The sequence below is a fragment of the Lutra lutra genome, chromosome 9, assembly GCF_902655055.1.
Source record: "Lutra lutra chromosome 9, mLutLut1.2, whole genome shotgun sequence".
NCBI lineage: Eukaryota > Metazoa > Chordata > Mammalia > Carnivora > Mustelidae > Lutra > Lutra lutra.
Window position 1 is genome coordinate 82,415,850 of NC_062286.1, and position 22,405 is coordinate 82,438,254.

Below are 22,405 nucleotides of genomic sequence, written 5' to 3' on the forward strand. Positions count from 1 at the left end.
CTTTCGATCATTTCAATAAATTTTAAGTTGAAAAAGGATGGTCTGAAGTCCGCCATTTTGAAATGCTCCTTTTCTGCAGGAAAAGCTAAATATTCCTTTGAGAATTTCAGTGACAAGTTCCTAAGGCTTGCTCCCGTGAAATTCTCCCTGTGTGACCGTTAAGTAAGAATCACCAGAAAATTAGGCCAGTTTCCCATTTGGGCCTCGACATTTTCCGATAACTCTGGTTAAGAGTAAAGATGTCCCTGTTACATCTCAGGAGAAAAAAATAGCACCAGCTGAGCCCCACAAACTCTTCACCAATCAAAATAGACTCCAGAATTCTCCAGGAAATGAGGGCAACACCAGCCTAACCCATCTAGCACCATGTGGGGTGACTTCTATCTCCACACATCCAGGTGACATTCGCTCCTTGAACCGAGCTCCTGAGCTCAGTGGTGTCCCCAGCCCCCACGGTTTGGGGGTGGAGGAGGCTGCCTGGCTCATGGACATGAGCAGGTGTGTACCTGTCCCAAGGACCCAGGACTGGGCCCAGGAGAGGTCTGCATTGACCTTAAATGGACCTTGCTCTATGACAGAGTTTCCAAGAATGGTAAACACTAATCTGAAGAAATGCCCCCCAATATAAGTTTGGGCCATACTGTCTACTTTTTCCTCCCTTTTGGAGAGTGTCAGGGCTCCTTAGCCCATTCAAAATACTAAGATGGCAATTAGCAATTAACCCAAAGTCTGTTCTATTTTAGGTAACTGTGAATTTTAAAAAAATTATCTAGAAAAAAAACAAACCCAGATTAGTAACAACAAAATAAACTTCTCTGGCCATAGTCCTTCTTTTTTCTCTAAATAATTCTTCATGATTTTCCATGGAATACCCTTTGCCCAATACTGTCTTTTATCAACTTTATTCCCATCATTGTTGTACATTTTCTTACATATGAAAAAACACCAAAACAACATTTGAAAAACAGTGAAATGTTTAAAAAAAGTCAACAAAGTTCATTCATAACCATTGCTACTTAGAGCTATTGTTAATATTCTGACATATTTCCCATCTAGTTTATATTTTCCCAACACCTTCAGATTTTAAGAGGAATCCTCTTCTAAGGTCTTTGTTCATGCGGCTGATCAGCCTGTAACTGATTCTTCATGGAAGTTAACCTTTCGTGGATACAACTGTCTTACTGTGGAGGATATTGGATCCTTCCTCAACCACTCCTTGTGTTTCAAGTTCCCCAAAACCTTTTGTGGAGACTTCAAAAAAAGAAGTGTAAGACCCAATCCTGATAAGCCTTTGCAGACAAGTTCATTTTGCTCGTTTATAATTCTCGGGTTTGAAAGACTAAGTCTTCATGCTGATCGGTTTCTGTCTCATCCTATAATGTGAAATTAGTTGGCCCAGTTTCGATACTCCAGAATTCCTGGTCTAGAAGGATTCTTGGGCATCACCCAGCTGTTGCCTTAGGCATTAATTCTTCCTGCGTATCTGTTGTTGTGTAACAAACCTCTCCAGAATGGAAAGATGAGAGTGACAGCATTCATTTGCCCATGGACCTTCAGCTGGGGTGGGGTCTGGCAGGGAATGCTCTTCCCTGTGGTCTCGGCTAAAGCAGCTCAAAGATGCTGGGCTGGAGGGGCACCCGGGGGGCTTGGTCGGCTGAGCATTCACTCTTGGTTTCTGTTGGGGTTGTGATGGCGTGGGTCATGGGATAGAGCCTGCCTCACCCTGTGTGCTCAGAGGGGAGTCTGCTTAAGATTCTCTTCCTCTTCTCCCCCCACCCACGCATGCACACATGCACACATCTCTCTTTCTCTCTAAGATAAATAAATAAATCTTTAAAAAAAAAAAAAAGATGGTAAGCTGCAACCACCCGAAGACATGCTTTCTTCCATAGCTAGTGGTTGATGTAGGCTGTTAGCTGGGACTGTGGCTTTCCACGTGGAAGTGGCTTCCTCACAACAGGTAACTGGGTTCCAGGGCATCATGCATGGGCGAGAAAGCCACAAGGGAGCTGTGTGTCCTCTTACTGCCTGGCCTTGGAAGTCAAGCATTTCCCTTGTGCTGTGTTCTGTTCTCTAGACGCAAGTCACTGAAGTCAGCCAACCCAACTCAAGGAAGGGGGGTTTAGAACTCATCTTCTGATGGAGAAGGAATTTCAGAAAATTTTTTATAATTCTTTGGTTTAAAATCACCATATCACTGTCCTCACTATTTTATAAAAGGAACCTAAGGCCTGTGGAGGTGGGAATGTGGAATGTGTTGCCCACTCTCTCTAGGCTTAAGTGGCAGAACCGGGATGAGAACTCACATTTTCTGGAAATTTGTCTAATGCTCCTTCAGCTAAGCTGTACCATCCTGATTCTCTGCTACCCCAACCACTCTTTAACTTCCAGTGGTACCTGCAAGTATGAAACTAATATACCTCATAAATTGCCTTCGCATTGTCCCCATGGAGACTCTCTGTGGGAAAAAGTCACTCTACGTAGAACTGCATACTTATAGACCTACTGTTATACCTTTTACTCAAAAACCCAGCCGCTCTTGGCAACAAAGGCAACCCACCAGTGCTTCTGTCACCAGTTCTGGCCACTGCCTTCCAACTTTATTGAGTAGCATTTGATTTTTTCAGCTTTTACTCCATTTGGCCAACCATGTGTGATTCAGAGAAGCATCTTGTTTTTCCCTCATCGTCATGTTCTATCTACTCAGTTAACAGAACTAGACTTGTGGGGGCCAGTTTAAAAGATGGCATCCTTGGGATTAAACATCAGGAAGGGATCCTAGTATGGAAGTGTGTCTGGTGTTACAGATACTGTCTCTCTAGATGCTGGAGAGGCTTAAGCAGAAGATGCCCACCAGCCCAACCTATCTGCACATGAAGTAGCTTAAAAGGAAGAGTCCCCTCGTGATGATAGTAATTTTTTCCTCTTTTCACCGACTTTATCTTTATTCTTGATCTAGTTCACAGATCAGAAGTTCTGATACAATGATTTTTCATTTCTTCCCTTTAGGGAAACCCAGGATTTTGGGTCACATATAAAATGTAACTGCGCCACTGTCGTGTGCCTTTGTGAATTTAGAGAGGGCCGAGGACACAAACCTATAAGAGCATGTTTACATTCAGCTGCCTGCCCAAACTCCCTATCCCTGCCATGGGGCCTCTCCTAGGAGGATAGGACATGAGCATCTTCCTTCCTGGCCTGTGCCATAAGCGTCTCAAAAGGACCTGCTCCCCACCCAGCTACAGCTAACCTTCTTGAGTGGTTGAGTGTAAAGCCCAGTCTTGCACACTAAATATCCACATCTGTGATCATCTCCTCACCAAGGAGGGGAGAGAAACCTTGAGCATGGTTTATATAATATGCCTCATGAAATCCCCTGCAACAGAAGGACCTTCAAGTTTCCAACTATTGGAGAAATGAAAGAGGGGTGTGTTTGTGTGTGTCCATGTGTGTATATATGCGTGTTCCCCTTCCACAACACCTGACCTTGGAGCCATGGTCCTCTCCCACCTTCCTTTCCACAGTGCCTCTCCTTCCTTAAGTCCTCTTGATATACCATAAGCAAGGTCACCTTGTAAGAATGCAGGCTGCTGTGCTAAATCTCGCGTAGCTCCTGAACAGCAGGTACAATAACCCTATGGAATTCCAGAGCTCTGGGAGCCTACACCTCTGTCCCTCACCCCATGTGCCCTAGCCGGGCCAGTGTGGATGCCCAAGTTACCCTCAATGGGTAGGAAGAGTAGTTTGATTGATTTAGTAAACTCCATGTTGATATGCAGCATAGTTTCCTTTTGATACTTTTTTAATGTTAGATCACAACAAAGTGACACACTCATGCCAATGTCCATAACCCAACCACCCTCTCCCTACCCCCTTGCCCCCAGCAACCCTCAGTTTGTTTTGTGAGATTAAGAGTCTCTTATGGTTTGTCTCCCTCCCGATCCCATCTTGTTTCATTTATTCTTTTCCTACCCCCCGAACTCCCCAAGTTGCTTCTCCACTTCCTCATATCAGGGAGATCATATGATAGTTGTCTTTCTCCGATTGACTTATTTTGCTAAGCATAATACCCTCTAGTTCCATCCACGTCGTCACAAATGGCAAGATTTCATTTCTTTTGATGGCTGCATAGTATTCCATAGTATATATATACCACATCTTCTTTATGCATCCATCTGTCGACGGACAGCTAGGTTCTTTCCATAGTTTGGCTATTGTGGACATTGCTGCTATAAACATTCGGGTGCATGTGCCCCTTCGGACCACTACATTTGTATCTTTAGGGTAAATACCCAGTAGTGCAATTGCTGGGTCATAGGGTAGCTCTATTTTCAACTTTTTGAGGAAACTCCATGTTGTTTTCTAGAGTGGTTGCACCAGCTTGCATTCCCACCAATAGTGTAGGATGGTTCCCCTTTCTCTGCATCCTCACCAGCGTCTGTCATTTCCTGACTTGTTAATTTTAGCCATTCTGACTGGTGTGAGGTTGTATCTCATTGTGGTTTTGATTTGTATTTCTCTGATGCTGTGTGATGTGGAGCACTTTTTCATGTGTCTGTTGGCCATCTGGATGTCTTCTTTGCAGAAATGTCTGTTCATGTCCTCTGCCCATTTCTTGATTGGATTATTTAAGAACCAGCTTTCTGACCAGAGGAACAAAAAGGGAGCTATGGGAACCAAAAAAATATTGGTCAGAGATCTGAGAAGAAGTAGCTCAGGAAGTGACCATATAAAGAGGGTTATGAGATCTGAGCTCACCACCAAACTGAATATGCATGGGTCTGACCTTAATGTACCATAGCCTTTCAGATATGAACTGCAGGACAGACCACCACCCAAGATCCAAGACCAGCTACACAGGACAAATCTAAATAGCACCATGGATTTCTTATCAGAAACCATGGAAGCCATCTGGTAGTGACACAGTATTTTTTAAAAGTTGAAGGAAAAGAAACATTAGCCCAGATTTCTAGATCCAGTAAAAATATCCATGAGAAATGAAGGTCAGTGAAGACATTTTCAAATGAAAAAAACAAACAAACAAACAAACAAAAAACAGGGTGCCTGGGTGGCCCAGTGGGTTAAGCCTCTGCCTTCAGCTCAGGTCATGGTCTCGGGGTCCTGGGATGGAGTCCTGCATCAGGCTGTCTGCACAGCGGGAAGCCTACTTCCCCCCCTCTCTCTGCCTGCCTCTGTGATCTCTGTCTGTCAAATAAATAAAGGAAAAATTTTTAATAAAATTACTAAAAGTTTTTTTGTCAGTAGACCTGCTCTGAAAGAATTTCTAAGGAAGTTTTTCTAACAGAAAGGAAATGATACCAGATGGAAGCTTGGGATAAGAGATATAGATGAAGAGTAACAGAAATGGTAAATATCTGGCTACATAGAATAGATAGTCTGACATTTGGGAAAAGTAACATAATCTGACATGATTCAACATACATAGATATCGTGCATAAGATAACTACAACATGAAGGGAGGGAGGATATAGGGAACTAAATGGAATAAAGTTTCTGCATTCTACTTGAAATGGTAAAATAGTCTATGTTGGCCCTGAAATGATAAGTTTTTATATTGTAATCCATGGAGTGATTACTAGACACTATACAAGGAACTGTAGTAAATAAAAACATGATAGACTAAAATGAAATACTTTTTAAATTAAATAAATTAAAAATGAAATAAACAATCCAAAAGAAGGCAAGATAAGAGAAATAGAAAACAACAACAAAAAACAAAGAATGAAAATAAAACAAAACAGAAAATGGTAAAATGGTACACCTAAATCCAAACATATAATCCCACGAACTCTAAGTGATCTAAACATGCCAACTAAGAGTGTCAGAATGAATTTATTTAATGACTTAACCATATGCTGTTCACAAAGTATTTGCTTAAAATATGATATAATAGGCTCAAAGTAAAACTGTGGGAAATGATGTACCACACAAACATTGATGAAAAGAAAGCCAGAGTGATTGTATTAATATAAAATATAAAATAAAGTAGATTTCAAAGCAAAAATTTACCAGGAATAAAGAGTGGCATACATAATGATAGTTTACCAAGAACACATAACAATTCTGAATGTGTATATACCTAACAACAGAGCTCCAAAATGCATGAAGCACAGCATAAGGAATTGAAATGTGTCTTTAATATGCTTATCAGTAGTAGAACTAGTAGATAGAAATTCAGCAAAGGTTTAGAAGAACTGAAAAACACCATCAACTAACAGGAACTGCTTGACATTTATAGAACACTCCACCAAACAATAGCAGAATACACACTCTTTTCAAGTACACATTGAACACTCACCAAATCCTGTTTCACAAAATAAATGTAAAGAAGTCTAGATGAATGAAATTAAATACAAACAGAAAGATGGCAAGAACAATATCTCTAAAACTTGGAAATTAACAGTATGGCTTCTAAGTAATTCAAAGGTTAGAGAGGAAGTCTCAAGGAATTTTAGAAAATATTTTGAACTGAACAAAAATTAAAATACCACATATTAAAACTTGTAGGTTGCAGCTAAAGCAATGCTTAGAGGACAATCTATAGCATTAAATGGTTATAGTGGAAAAGCGTAAATGTCTCAAATCAGTAACTATGCTTCTATCTTAAGAAACTATAAACAGCAGAGCAAAATAAATTCAAAACAAAAAGAAGAATGAAAATTATAAGAGCAGAAATCAGTAAGATTGAAAAAAACAGAAAAATAATAGAGAAAAACCAAAAGGTGATTTCAAAGAAAACCAAGAGTGACTGAAAAGAAAACACAAATTATCAATAACAGAAATAAAAAAGGAGATATTATTACACGCTCTTCAGACATTAAAGGGGCCATAAGGGGATACTATAAACAACTGTATCCATGTAAAGTTGGCAACTTAGATTAGAGGTAAAACTCCTACAAAGTGAAATGGAAAGCCTAAACTGTCCCAAATAAAGAAATTGAATTTGTAGTTAAAAATCTTCTGAAAAAGAAATCTCAGACCCAGATGGTTCCACTGGGAACCATCAAACCATCAGTGTTTGAATTCTGCCAAACATTAAAAGAAAAATATCACCAATTCTACACAGTCCTTTCCAGTAAGTTAAGAGGAGGAAATACTTCCTAACTTATTTTCTGAGATTCTCATTACCTGGAGTGGGGGGGGGGGTGGAGTACAAGAAAAGAAAACTACAGATAAATATCCTTCATGAACACAAATGTAAAAATCCTCAACAAAACATTAACAAGTATATATGTGTGTAATATATACATATATCATACACATATATGTAAAATACAACATGACCAATTGGAGTTTTATCCAGGGAATGACAGGCTGTTCAGTATTCAAAAACCAGTCATTGTCATCCATCAAGTTATCAGGGTAAAGAAGAAAAACCAAAACCACAGGATCATATTCAATGAAGTAGAAAAAGGTTTTGACAGAATTCAACTTGTATTTTTGTTATAAACTCCCAGAAAACTAGGAATAGGAGAGAATTTCCTTAACCTGATAAAGGACATTTACATAAAACCTACAGCTGATATACTTACTGGTGAAAGAATGAATGTGTTCCCCTAGGATGGGGAATAAAACAAAGGTGTCTGCTGTCATCACTCCTGTTCAATGTCATACTACATGTCTTAGCCAAAGCAATAAGACCATAAAAGAAATCAAAGACACATTGACTGGAAAAAAGGAAATAATGCTTCCCTTATTGACAGATGACATGTTTGTATATAGAACATCCCAAGAGACTTAGCAAAACAAATAAACTCCTATAACTAGTAAGTGAATTTAGCAAGATCACAGGATACAAGGTCAACACACAAATGAATCACCTTTCTGTAGGCCAACAGTGAACTATTAGAAACTGATATTAAGAACACAATGCCAATCCAAAAGAATGAAATGCTTAGGTACGAATTGAATAAGACATATGTGAGTTACCTATGTGAAAATTTCAAAATGCTCATAGTAGAAATCAGTGAGACTTGAATAAATGGAAAGATGTCTTGTGTTTATGGCTGGAAGACTCAACAGAATAAAGATACCAAATTTTCCCAAATTGGTCCATAGATTTAAAGCAATTTCATTCAAAATCCCAACAGAACTCTTTGTAGATATACACAACTAATTGTAAAATGTAATGGAAAGACAGAGAAACTAAAATAGTTTTGAAAAATAATTTTGAAAAAGAGGAACAACTTTATCTGATTAAAGGAATCACATTATCTGATTTTAAGACTTACTATAAAGCTGCAATAATGGAGACAGCATGGTATTGGTGGAGGAATCGATCCAAACATAGGTCAATGAGATAGAATAGAGAATCGAGAACCCAGAAACTGACCCACAGAAATATGACAAACTGATTTTTTACAAAGGTTCAAAAATAATCCCATGTAGAAATGTCTTTTCTTTCATGGAGTTGACAATTGGACAACGACATACAAACAAACTTCAACCAAAACCTTACATATTATAAAAATAATGAGCTCCAAGTGGATCATGACACCTGAACTGTGTAGAGCTCCAGGAGGAGCATCTCTATGGAGATCTCTATGGTCTCTATAGGAGATCATCTCTATGGCCTGCGGCTGGGCAGAGGGTGCCCAGACCTGACACCAAAACACAATCCACACAAGAAATAAATTGTGAAATTGGACTTCATCAAAATGAGAAACTTTGACCCTGTGAAAGACACCATTAAGGGAATAAAAAGGCGAGCTGTGAGAAACTAGTGACAAATCATATGTCGGACAAAAGACTGGCGTCAGAATATGTAAAGGACACCCAGCCCTCAACAGTACGAAGATAAAAAGCCCAATTTAGAAATGGGCAAAAGACATGAGCAGATGCTTCACCAAAGAAGATATACAGATGGCCAAAAAAAGAGAACATCATTAGCCATTAGATAAATGCAAACTAAGCCCCAGTGAGATAATACTGCATATCTTTTAGATTAGCTAAATTACAAGTACTGACAATACTAACTCCCCTTGAGGACGTAGAACATCTGGATCCCTCCTACGTGGCTGGTGAGGAGGTAGGATAGTAAAGCCACTGTGGGAAACAACTTGGAAGTTTCTTATGAAGTTAGATGTACATTTTCCATAGGACCCAGATTACTCCTTTCAAAGAGCAGAAAACTTGTGTCCACACCCAAAAAAACCTGTACACAAATGTATACAGCAGCTCTAGTCATAACCACCCAAAAAATGGGAAACAACTGAATTTCCTTCACAGATGAATGAATAGACCAGCTGTGGGACATCCATACGATAGAAAACTGGTGCTCAGTGCTAGGAAGGGGCAAGGTGCTGATAGGCACAGTAATCTGAGTGAATCCCAAAGGCATTTCTGTGGGTAGAAGAAGCCAGTCTCAGGGATTATGTGCCATATGGTTGTATTTCTATGACATTCCAGAAGAGAGAGCATGGTGATGGAGAACAGGACAGGGGTTGCCTGGGGTTACAGATGTGGAAAGAATGAAGGAGCTTTAGAGGGAACTCTTCTGTCTCTTGGTTGTGATCCTGGTTACACGAATTTACACATGTGTGAAAATTTATAAAACTGTGCGCAAAAGAAAAGGTTAAGTTTACTGTATGTTCATTTTGCAAGTAGGACTTTTAAAGGTATGTATCAACAGCATTACTTTTCCTTAGATAAATGAAATTCAGGTGAGGCTCTTTTTGCCTCTGAGCTCCGCTTTCTCCCTGGTGCTTGTCACAGGAGGTTTGGTTAGTACGGAGCCGGGGAGCACAGCCCGCACCCACGCAGGGCACTGTGGTACTGTGCCCGGCCACCCTCACCTCCCTGTCAGGCTCTGCTCACTTACCCCTGAGCAGGGTCCCTCTCCCCTTTCTCCTGATGTCCTGACCTTTTCTCTCTCCCCAAGACTGCCCATCGGTGCCCTGTCCCGACCTCATCCACAAGCCGAGACCAGATTGCCTATACTGGATTCTAGACACTGTGCCTGGCCTCACTCTTTTTGTCCTCTCTCTCACTTTACTTTCCCACATCTCCAACTGTTCTGTCAAAGCTGACAACGCAGCTCTTCATTGGCTGTCTCCTCACCACCTGCCTGCCCACCCCTCCAGGCCACCTTGCGTCAGCCCCTTCCCTGGATGCTTCCCTGACCCCCTGGCATGGCTGCTCTCCTTCCCTCGTGAATTCCTTTGGCAGTTTGTCTAAACTTCTCACCTAACCCTTAAAACGTTGTCCCTGATGTGTGACTTGCCTCTCTTCCTCTAGACTCTAAGCTTCTTTCAGTTGGCTGTTTTTAGTATTTTCTGCAGTGTTTTTCTGCAGTATTCTTCCCTGAACACAAACACCATCATCCCATTAGCATGCAATGCCATTTTTCTGCAGAAGATGTTTAATTTTTAAGCTATAACCTCAAGCAGCCAGAATTTGTCACTCTTAGTTCTGTGCTCCCAGAGCACTGGTGTATGGCTCCATAACAGATAGCTTCGTGATGGTTCTGGAGGGAGCTGGAGGAGATAGGGGAGTGCACTGCTTCACAGCGCGGGCACACAGGCCAGCCAGCTCCACCACTTCCTGGTCATGTGACTTCAGTGAGTCACACAACATCTCAGTGCCTCAGCTGTTTCATCTGTGAACTGGGAATTAGAGTATCTATCTTCAAGGGTCATTGCGAGGATGAAAGTAATTAATAGAAGTAAAGCATTTAAAATAGTGCCCGTTACATAGTAAGTGCCCAACAAATGTTATCGATGGAACCATTATCCCTTGGGGACCCCAGAAAGATCACCTGGGGCTTTTTGAGCCTTGCATTCAAAACCAAAGGGCGGTTTATATAGACGTGTATTTAACACACCCACACACATCTCTTCCCTTCCAACCCTCCTTTCTTTCTCTCCCTCCGTCCTCTTTCTCTTCAATTCAATAAGACAAACAACCCCATTGAAGATTTGAGCAGACATTTCACAAAAGAACATATACGAAACAACATGAAGCATGTGAAGGGGTGTCCAGTGTCATTAGTCATCAGAAAATGCAAACTAAATCAGAAAAATGCAAATTAAAACTACAATGAGGAAACATCACAATGCCCAAGGTGAGAAGAGACTGACAATACCACATGTTGACAAGTCTGGAGGAGCACAAGCCCTCCTAGGTTGCTGGTGGACACGCAGACATAGTCCAGCCTCTTGGCATAACCGCATGGCGGAATCTAATCACAGGGAACATACACTAAGACTATGACTCAGCAATTTCACACCTATGTATTTACTCAAGAGAAATGTGTGCCCGTGTCTATGTAGAGACATGGATGTCAGTACTCCAATCAGCATTATTCTCCATCCCCCTGAACTGGAAACAACCCCATGGAATACTACTCAGCCGTCAAAAGGAATATTCATGTGTATGATAACACAGATGAATCTCAAAAACCTAATGCTAACTGCACATTCAAGACTATATGCTGTCTGATTCTATTTACATGAAATTCTAAAAATGGCAAAACTAATGTGACAGCAGATCACTGGTTTCCTGTGGCTGTCATCAAGGGGAGATCAACCATAGAGACGCAGGAGAATACCTTTCAGGACGAGGGAACAGTTTGGTCTCTGAGTTTGGGTGGTGGTTACACAATTACCACAATTCATTGAACCGTACACTTCGAATGGCTGGAATTTACTGAATGTAAATAATGACGTGAAGGAAAAATCAAAGCCAGAGGCTGACGAAGGGTCTTTCAGCTGGTTGTCCCAGTGCTTTCTGCGTGGTGTCTCGGGGCCTGCCAAGACGACCTCCTTATCGGAAATAAGGTCATTCGAGGCTCATTTTCTTTCTCTTGCCTCAGAGCCACAGATCCAGCTGACAGTGACCGATTTCCAGTGGGCACCATAGTGTGTCTCAGGCAGAAGCTGACGGAAACAAGCTTGTGTTTCTGTCACTAATGATATAAGCCTTCATCGTATTCTCTGCCAGGCCATGTTGGTTGTCATTACACCCATTGAAGAAGAGAACAGAGTAATAATGAGCTGGGTGTTATCGGCTCACAAATAATTTATAATGGGCAAACTAGGACAGGAGCAGAGCTTTTTTTGGCTAAGAAGGCTCATGTCATTCTTTCAAATCTAGGCCAAAAAATTATTTATAATGCATAGACAGTCACTCGGAAAGTTAAAAGGTTCCTTTCTTCTCTCCTATGTGTTTGAACATAATGCTTTTTACCCTAGACTCACAAAAGCTACCTTAGTGTGTTCCTTGGACACCTGCATTCAGTCTGTGACTCTGTGAAAACATATATGAGGGGGTTACTTGGCTAGGAATGAGGCCTTTGTAGGAACCCCTTAAGGGTGTCAGGTCCTCCCCCAAATCCAAGAAGGTTAGGAATGAGGAGAAAGTCAGGAAAAGGAGATGGTTATGTATGGGTGGTGATCACACACCTGAGGTAAGCTTTGAAGAATTGCCTCAGGTATTATCAGGAAAGAACCCAAACCGAGATATAATCACAAAGGACAACTTGCCAACGGGTGTGTTGAATTAAAGGCAGGTCCTGTGTCCTTAGTAGAGACAAGCAGGGTGGTTATGGCCCTGTGACATCTGAGAAGAGGATATTTGCCCTGTGTCCCTATATTTGCAGGGGCTGTTTGGGGAAGCAGAATCTTTATTGACACTGATACTTGTCGGTATGGATACCGACCCCAAGGGAGGTGCAGCCCTCTGATGGGAATTTGCTGAACTGTCACAAGCCACCAGCACTCTGTCCTGACTGTACGTTGGCCAGTAGCCTCCTGATAAGTGATCGGCTGCCCTGGGTCCCTTGATGCCAGGCCCCAGGGTGCCGAGAGCAGCAGGTAGACCAGTTCGATGGGCCCTGCAGCTGAGGCCCCTGTCCTCCCAGTGAGCTGACTGTGGAACAAGTCCATCCTGGATGAAATGAGGAAGGTGGGTCCATTTTTTATCACCTTCTGTTAAAGTGACTGTTGATGAGGGGCTAGTCCCATGGGGTGGAGAGCCAGCCCCTGGGTCTGTGGTCTGTCGTTAAAGATCAAGACCTCTAGAGTGGTGCTGCTTCCCAGGGCAAGGGCAGGCTTCCTGCAACACATGCTCCTTGTTTGACTATCTATAGAATGGCCCATATAGCTGTGTTTTCCTGTTCCAGTTCCTGAGGACTCCAGGCTTGCTCAGAGGTCCCCTCCCCTCAAGCCAAGTGGCTCTACTTTGATCTCTGTGTAGATGTGTGGTGTAGTGTGTCGTTTTTAAAATATTTATTTTTTTTAGAGTAGGTATAAGTTCACAGAAAAACCGAGCAGAAGGTACAGAGAGTTCCCATATATCCCCTGTCCCTATGTACGGACAGCCTCCCCATTACCAACAGCCCCCAGTGGATACAATGGATGAACCCACGCTGACACATCACTACCCCCCCCAGAGTCCACACTTGACATCAGCACCCACTCTTGATGTTGGATATTGTGTGAGTTTGGCCAAATGTAAGATGATGTGGGTCCACCATGATCATATCATACAAGGCATTTCACTGCCCTAAAACCCTCTGTACCCCACCTATTTATCCATCCCCAGCCCACTGATCTTTTCACTGTCTCCATAGTTTTGCCTTTTCCAGAATGTCATATAGTTGGAACCTGTGCGGTATGTAGCCTTTTCAGAATGGCTTCTTAAGTATTATGCATATAAGGCTCCTCTATGTCATCTTGTCAAAGGTTCATCTGCTTAGCAGCTTGACAGCCATACGCACTCTCTGTCATACGTTGGCCCCAGGTCGAGCACGGTTTTGCAGTCATTTTCGTGTGGGATGTGCCTTGTCTCCCCACAGGATGATGAGCTCTGGGGCAGAGGCCAGGACATATGCCCTGTGTGGCGCAGCTCTCTGCCAGACACTCAGGGCACCTGGCTTACCCTTGTAACTTGATGCTGAGGGCTGCATGCTCTGGGGTGGAGGGGACATGGTTAGAGCCTAGGGAAGAGCTTTCAGAGCAAAACCCTGTGGGCTACAGCCGTGTACACAGCATGTCATTTGCTCTCTGAAGTTTAAAGCTCCATGAAGTCAGAGCAAGCAGCATCTGGCAACAGAGCTAATCTGTGTAAGATTTTTGCATCTGAGTCAGAACTTGCTTATTAACACTGTCTGTCTTTGTGGCCAAGAGTCTGGCAAAACATTTTTTGGTCCCCATTACCCAACTCTGAAATGTGGCGAACGTTACTTTCCCTGAAAGGGTTCTGATAAGATGATCACAACAGAACACACTCCAATGGAAAGTACCTCCATTTCATAATAAAGCCTTTATGGAGTGGAATGTTCCAGTAACCTGTGTGTTCTGTGTTTACAGAGCTTCTCGAAACAAGTCTGAGAAGAAGCGTCGGGACCAGTTCAATGTTCTCATCAAAGAACTTAGCTCCATGCTCCCTGGCAATACGCGGAAAATGGACAAAACCACCGTGCTGGAAAAGGTCATTGGATTTTTGCAGAAACACAATGGTAAAGGTTACATTTTTCTCCATTTTTATTCCATTCCTGCCCTTTTTTGGTGATGACTGCATCAAGGTGGTGTTCTGCTTGGCTCTCTCTTTCCAGCAAAGCCCAATCTCATCAGTCACGGGCTTTCTCTTGCAAAGGCACTCCACCCTCTTTAATATCCCACCTCCAGCAGGTTTGGGAAAGGACACTCCCCTCCCAAATTGCTTTATTAGCCAGAGGAGAGAATCCAAAGCAGACTCACAGGTAACCCAGCCTAAGTGGAGTGACATTAACCGTGGGAGTGTCTTGATTAAAAATGTCTGCAGCAAGCACTTTTCATTCAGCTCGGAAGACAAGCAATGCCCAAGAATTCATTTTCCAAATGAATTCTTCCGCCAAAGTGGACTGGTTTCTCCAACCCCCCCTGCCATGGCCCCTGAACTCTTTGGCCTTCTGAGGTACGCCTTGGCAAAAATACACTGAAAATCAGGAATTTACTTACTTTAAATCCATTTTTTTTGATTAAGAGATAATTCACGTGCCATAAAATTCGCCATTTTAAAGTTTATAATTCAATGGTTTTAAGTGTATCCAAAAGGCTGTGCCACCGTTAATACTAATTTTCTCATCCCATAAAGTGGTCACTGCCCATTTCCCCTCCCTCCAAATCCTGACAATCACTCAACTACTTTTGCTCCTTCTAGATTTGCCTAGTCTAGGCATTTCATACAAATGGAACCATCCAGTATGTGGTCCTTGGTTTCTGGCTTCTTTCACTTAGCATTCATATTTTAGCAAGCACTTGTGTTTTACTCCACATTATGGCCAATAATATCTATTGTATGGATATACCACATTCTGCTTAGCCACGTATCAGTTCATGGCTTTTGGGTTGTTTCTAGTCTTTAACCAGTATGAATAATGCTTCATGTATGGTTCTTTGCATGGTTATATATTTTCAGTTCTCTTGGACTTATTTCTAGGATTAGAATTGCTCAGTCCAGTGGTAACTCAAGTTCAACTTTTTGAGGAACTGCAAACTGGTTTCTGTAGCAGCTGGACAGTTTTATACTCCCAGAAGCCATATATAAGGGTTTCAATTTCTCCACATCCTCACCAACGCTTGTTATTGTCTGATATGTGTGTGTGTGTGTGTGTGTGTGTGTGTGTGTGTGGTGTTTATTATTGCCTTCCTAAGGAGTATGAAGCAATTATCTCATTATGGTTTTGATTTGCATTTCCCTAAAGATTAATAGTGTTGAGCTTTTCATGAACTTACTGGCCATTCACATATCTTCTTTAGAGAAATGTCTATTCAAATCCTTTGTCCATGGTTTAATTGGATTATCTATCTTTTTGTTGCTGAGTTGTAAGGGTTCTTCATATATTCTGGATACTAGACCCTTATCAGATATATAATTTGCAAATATTTCCTCCCAGTCTCTGGGTTGCCTTTCACTTTTTTACCGATGTCCTTTGACACACAAACGTTTCCAAGTTTGAAGCCCAATTATCTTTTTTTGTAGTGCTTGTTTATGTGTATCTTAGGTATCTTATCTAAGAAACCATTGTCTAATCTAAACATATGAATATTTGCATCACCTATGTTTTCTTCTAAGAGGTTTTTAGTTTTAAGCCGTAGATTAAGTATCAAGCATATAAGCTATAGGGTGAGCATTTAGGTATTTGAACCATTTTGAGTTATTTTTTGTACAAGGCATAAGACAGGGAGTTGAAATTCATCCTTTTGCATGTTGATATTCAATTATCCCAGCATTCCTTTCTTTTTAAAAGTTTTTTAATACTTACAGAAAATATACAAATAATAACTGTACAATCGAATTATTTATCACACTGTATATTAGTAAACACAGCTAGGAATCCAACACCCAGCTCAGTAAGTACAAGCTTCTCCAGTAGATGCCCCTTCCTTCCTATTACCTCTGCTTTTGCCAGAAGTAATCTCTATTTTGACTTCTAATACTAGAGTTGGGCTATTGGGACCTTATTCGGATGGAATCATAAGATTATAAACACCATGTTTATGTGGTTAATCTGTTCTTCCATTGTTGTGGCTAGTTCGTTTTCATTGGTATATAGTATTCCATAATATGAAGTTACCACTTGACTCTATCCTTGAACTTAAGTCTTTCTCAAATCACCCTCTCTCCCTTTTACCTTTTTCCTTTAAACCCTTTACCTCTTAGCACTGACCACCCTACCCTGCTGCTCGCCTGTCGATGGTACCAAAAATAAATAAATAAATAAATTGGAGAGGGGTTAAGAGGGTTCAGTAGATATTAACAAGCAAGAAGAGTAGAATTCTCTTTTTTACCCCTTAACCATGACACCAAACATAATAAAGTCAGAAATGTCAGGTTATTGAGGAGATAATTATGATTCTTCTGTGCTTACAGTGATGCTTCTCTTTCATAGAACATTTTCCTAGACAAGATGATTTCATGGAAGAGGGCACAGCTAGGACATTAGAAAGTTTCATTATACTTTCTATTCTTTTATTGATTCTTTAATAATTGTATATACCTATTAAAAAGATGACAGTAATGATATATCCTCCTTTTTTCTTCCAAAGCTGCCCAGGGGAGTGTAAAGAATATGTTAATTGCTTTTGTTAAAAGTCAGGGAAGAATAATCAAGCTGGATTGGAACAAAGTGTTGCAGCAGTATTCGACTGCCCCAGTAATTTAATCAGAATGGTTATGTTTCCTAAATGATGATTTGGCTAAGTGAAATAGCAGGTTGGTTCGATTACTAAGATATTTTGCACAAATTACTCAAACTAGGTCAGTGCCACTGAGAAGCAGGACAGCTGTTAAATAGGACAGCTGGGATCAAGTTCATCAGTGTGACATTTATGCTGGGCTCTGTCCGCTGCAGAATTACAGAATTGTCAAATCGGGACCTGGAAAGAATCAGTCAGCAGAAATGCGGCCTCCTAACACCAGGAGCGTCCATCTCTACTTCACCTTTTTTATAAGACTAAGGCCTACTGTGCACAGCCCCCTCAAAGGCAACCCTGATCACCTGTGGATCTCACTCATCCTCTGTGATTTTACATTCCAAAGAGAGCAGAAAATTCATCAAAGATTTTATGGAGAAATACAGCGGTTAGACCAAAATTTGGATTAAATCAAAAATAAAAACAAACAATAACTTCAGTTATAATCCAAGTGGACGTGAACTCCACGAGCATTCGCAGTAGAGCAGGGAACGCCATGGTCAGCATCTATTCCGGGCTCCCTGTGAGCCAGGCAGGCATTGTTCTAAGGGTTCTTGTATAGGAACACATGTGAGCTTCACAGCTGCTCGCCTGAGTTAATATTCTTTCACAAGTGAGACAACCAAGGCACAGAGATGTTAGGCCACTCACCCAAGTTAGACTGCCAGCGTGGTGAGGAATCTCTACAAGGCCGTCTGCCTCCAGATGCCAAGTTTTTAATACTACCCTCTCTCTTTCTATCAAATAAATAAACAAAATCTTAAAAAAAAAAAGATGGAGGATTAATTGAAGGAAAAACAAATATGCCTGATACAGCATTTGAGCTATCTGTAATAATCTTATCAGAGACATTTTAGTGATAAAACAAAATACACTTTCAAAAATGTGAAAGAACTCAGTACTTAAGGTGTCCTCTGTATTCCAATGACTACTGAATTTACAAACGTGAATAACATCTTCAGTACAAGGTAGTTGCAGAAATAAGCAAGGGATAGATCCATCCAGAAAAGGTTGGAGAAGAATAAATTCTGGCTTTAAAAGCAACTAAGTAACATGTATTTGTCTGACACATTGTACTGCAGTATCGGGAAATACTGAAAAATACATGACATTCTGCAGAGACACGGGAAGTCATTCACTACAAGCCTAAGGTGTGTCTGGAATTTTGAAAATGTCAGATCTCTAAAGTGTTCTGCTTTGCCTTGACCATGAAGCTGTAGCTTAGGACCATGTCCCACTGTCCCAGTCTTTGTTTCCATTGCCTTGATAGGTGGCGACTGTAACTCCCCACTGCTGAATTCAAGAACACTGTGCTCATGCTACCGGCAGGGACTATGGCCACACTGAGGGTGGAGTTCTCTTCTCCTCAAGCCTCATTAAAAGGTGTGAAAACATCAAGAGACGCCTTTACGCGCATCACATCCAAAGTTCTAGTCCTTGGAAATCAGGATAACCTATTTCCTTATCCTGGCTTCTTTAATTAAACAACACATAGGTTTACACAAAATTACATAGAAATAAGTGTGCTTCGTTTGTCCATTCTAATTCCAAGATACCTTTGACATAACCATTTATGGTTTTTTTTTTTTTTTTTAGAAGTCTCAGCGCAAACGGAAATCTGTGATATTCAGCAGGACTGGAAACCTTCATTCCTCAGTAATGAAGAATTCACCCAGCTGATGTTGGAGGTGAAATGCGCTTTCCAATTAGCTTAATTAGCGGTCGCAAATCAAAATGTAGCGGCTTGTTCCAGATAAGACCCAGTCCCCGAAGCAAACAACTGTTCTTGACCCTGGGAAGAGGTCTTGAAACAGACACTCCTTAAAGCCCTGCATGCTATTGCTTGCTTTTTGGCTACTGAGTTTGGCAGTATGAGCAAGAATCCCCAAACCGGATGTGAGTGTGAGCAGGGTGAACCCGCTCATGGTCTCCCAACCAGAGGACACCAGTGGGGGATCCGGGGGGACAAGGGTGCAGGTAGGTAGGAGGGGAAAGAGGGAGGAAAAAGCCCATCTCTGCACTTTGTGGCTCAGAGTCTCCTCTTTAGAATGCAATGATTATATGTTTCCCTTAGTAGAACACATTTTGAAAACAGAAGTCTTCTTTTAAAGTTGGGCTTTTAACTCGAGCTCACATTACATCAACACAGCATGTGGGTGTCTATCGTAAGTGACCCTGGGCCTTCCCACCGGGCACACGCCCTTTCTGGGCTGAGGAAGATGCTCACATTTCTTCCTCCAGAAAGTTAGGTGCCCACACCCATCTACAGGGACGTATTTGTGGAAATCCGGCTGAGCTGAGCCAGTGGACTTCTTCAGTGTCCTGTGTTTACATTTGGCTGAAACCCCTCTGCAGAGATGAGGATGAGTCTCTCTGTGGCGGGGTGCTCTGAGGTCTCAGCTGGGGATTAGGCTGGGAGTGCATGGACATGACAGTGGAGGGAAAGAAGGCTCCAGACGTGGCATGTCTGGGCCCTTGAAGAGGAAACCGAGACAAATGAGCTCAGCGAAAGGAAGTTAGATGCTGGCTACATGTCAGCGGTTCCTGGCAGAGTTTTTGGAAAGTGGCTTCTTTCTTTATCTCATCTTAGGTGCGTGTATAAGACTGATGTAAACTTTAATTTACATAGATTAACTATGCAGAAAACAGAAAGTACTGGAGTAAGAAAATGCCAGAATGAAGATGTCCAAATATTATGAAATATAAGCGCATTAATGAACATTTGCATAAAATGAAAGATACTTAAATCTACATGGGAACTATATTTAAAGAAAATACAGAACTTTCTCCAGAAGCAATGCATTTTAAGTATGTTAAATTTAGAGCAGCTTGTGAAATATAATGTTGAATTAATGCATCATTATGCTACTTTACATAAACCGTTTTATCTTTTTAATTCTTAGGGACAGTAGTTAAAACACATAACCCTGTAGAACCCAGCCTCTTTTTAAGAGCCTGTAGCACATCCTTCCTTTTTCTTCCCCCCACTGAGTTTCAAGATATCAAAAGTGTCTGAGGAAACAAGACTTTTAGAAAGTTAAAAATGGATACATATTTGGGCTGAAAGGCAGGACTGAGATTCAGGAGACTAGAATTTCTAGAAAAGTAAGATTTTAGATTGGTATGTATATTCCTTCTGCACGTTCCCTGGCTCCCGGTATAGACTCCTTAAAGCGAATCTGAAGGAATCGTGCCGATGAGTGAATTAAGTCTGAAGTTAATCCTTCTGGGATTGGCCTTCTGGGCAAATTGCTGCTTTGAGGAGCCTGGGAAACCCACCCAGTACTACTTGGATTTATCTCTGTTTTAAGCTTCTGTCCTGACCTGTTGCTCTTCAGGAGACACAGACCTGGCCCAGAGTAACAGTACTTCTAGTATCTTCTGGAAGGCCTGGGCCCCACGGGGCCCCCGCAGGATGAGATTGTCACCATTTGCCACTAGGCAAATGCTTACTCATGTGTGTGTGTGTGTGTGTGTGTGTCCCTTTCCAGCCACACAACCTCTCCTTTCCCAGAGCCATTTCAGGGACTGTGAGGAATTCAGATGCCATGCCTTGGTAACCATGAGGTTCCTGTTTTAAAGCAGGACAGAACCCATCAGCCCCCAAGGTGCTGAGCCACCGGTGCCCTCTTTTTTTTTTTTTTAATTTTTTGAATTTATTTTCAGCGTAACAGTATTCATTGTTTTTGCACCACACCTAGTGCTCCATGCAATCCGTGCCCTCTCCAATACCCACCACCTGGTTTCCCCAACCTCCCACCCCCCGCCCCTTCAAAACCCTCAGATTGTTTTTCAGAGTCCATAGTCTCTCATGGTTCACCTCCCCTTCCAATTTCCCTCAACTCCCTTCTCCTCTCTAACTCCCCTTGTCCTCCATGCTATTTGTTATGCTCCACAAATAAGTGAAACCATATGATAATTGACCCTCTCTGCTTGACTTATTTCACTCAGCATAATCTCTTCCAGTCCTGTCCATGTTGCTACAAAAATTGGGTATTCATCCTTTCTGACGGAGGCAGAATACTCCATAGTGTATATGGACCACATCTTCCTTATCCATTCGTCTGTTGAAGGGCATCTTGGTTCTTTCCACAGTTTGGCGACCGTGGCCATTGCTGCTATAAACATTGGGGTACAGATGGCCCTTCTTTTCACTACATCTGTATCTTTGGGGTAAATACCCAGGAGTGCACTTGCAGGGTCATAGGGAAGCTCTATTTTTAATTTCTTGAGGAATCTCCACACTGTTCTCCAAAGATTATCCACCATGACCAGGTGGGATTCATTCCTGGGCTACAAGGATGGTTCAACATTCGCAAATCAATCAATGTGATAGAACAAATTAATAAGAGAAGAGAGAAGAACCACATGGTCCTCTCAATTGATGCAGAAAAAGCACTTGACAAAATCCAGCATCTGTTCCTGATTAAAACACTTCAAAGTATAGGGATAGAGGGAACATTCCTGAACTTCATAAAATCTATCTATGAAAGACCCACAGCAAATATCATCCTCAATGGGAAAAAGCTTGCAGCCTTCCCGTTGAGATCAGGAACACGACAAGGATGCCCACTCTCACCACTCTTGTTCAACATAGTATTAGAAGTCCTAGCAAGAGCTATCAGACACCGGTGCCCTCTTGATGTGACTTCCTCCTCCTTCCCTCTTCTCTCGGAAAGCCCCCAGCCCAGACTCTGGGAGGATGAGCACATGGTCGTGGGGTTTGAGAGAGAAAAAGTGCCTTGGCTGCAGACCAGCCAGGCAGGTACCATGTTAGCGGCTAGAGAGGATGGTTACAAGCTCCTGAACACGTTGACTCAGACGAAGGGGCAGCTCTTGCTGGCTGGCCACTACCAGGTTTGTAGCATTTCTTCTGAATTGTATTCAGAAGAAAAGCTACAGCCATTTTTTCTCTTAGCCCAGAGGTTGTCCCTGGAGAACACAGGAAGCATCAGGAATCAGGAATTGGCAGAAAGGGGTGTTTTTATTTCCTTCTGGTGTGTGGCAGGTATAAAACTGGGGCCATGGTGGCATTTTTGGCATCCCTGAAGCTGCTGTCGCAGTCACCTTCACTTTGAGACTTTGCAGTGAGTCTGCTGAGTCCCTCAGATGGGGCTGATGGGATCTTCTAGAACCCTGGCAAGTGTGCTCCAAGCAGTGACTTAGCAACCCTCTTGTGCATTTCATGGGAGACTCCAATTATCTGA

The 22,405-nt window shown here is 41.9% G+C and overlaps 1 protein-coding gene across 5 annotated transcripts in view; it reads left to right on the forward strand.

The window, feature by feature from the left end:
• Positions 1-22,405, forward strand: part of NPAS2 (neuronal PAS domain protein 2) — a 153,502-nt gene that overhangs the window by 77,340 nt on the left and 53,757 nt on the right. For all 5 annotated transcript variants that reach the window (XM_047745027.1, XM_047745029.1, XM_047745030.1 and 2 more), the window contains exons 3-4: positions 14,331-14,479; positions 18,795-18,886. In XM_047745027.1, coding sequence (XP_047600983.1) covers positions 14,331-14,479; positions 18,795-18,886 — 241 coding nt within the window. The remainder of the gene's footprint in view (positions 1-14,330; positions 14,480-18,794; positions 18,887-22,405) is intronic.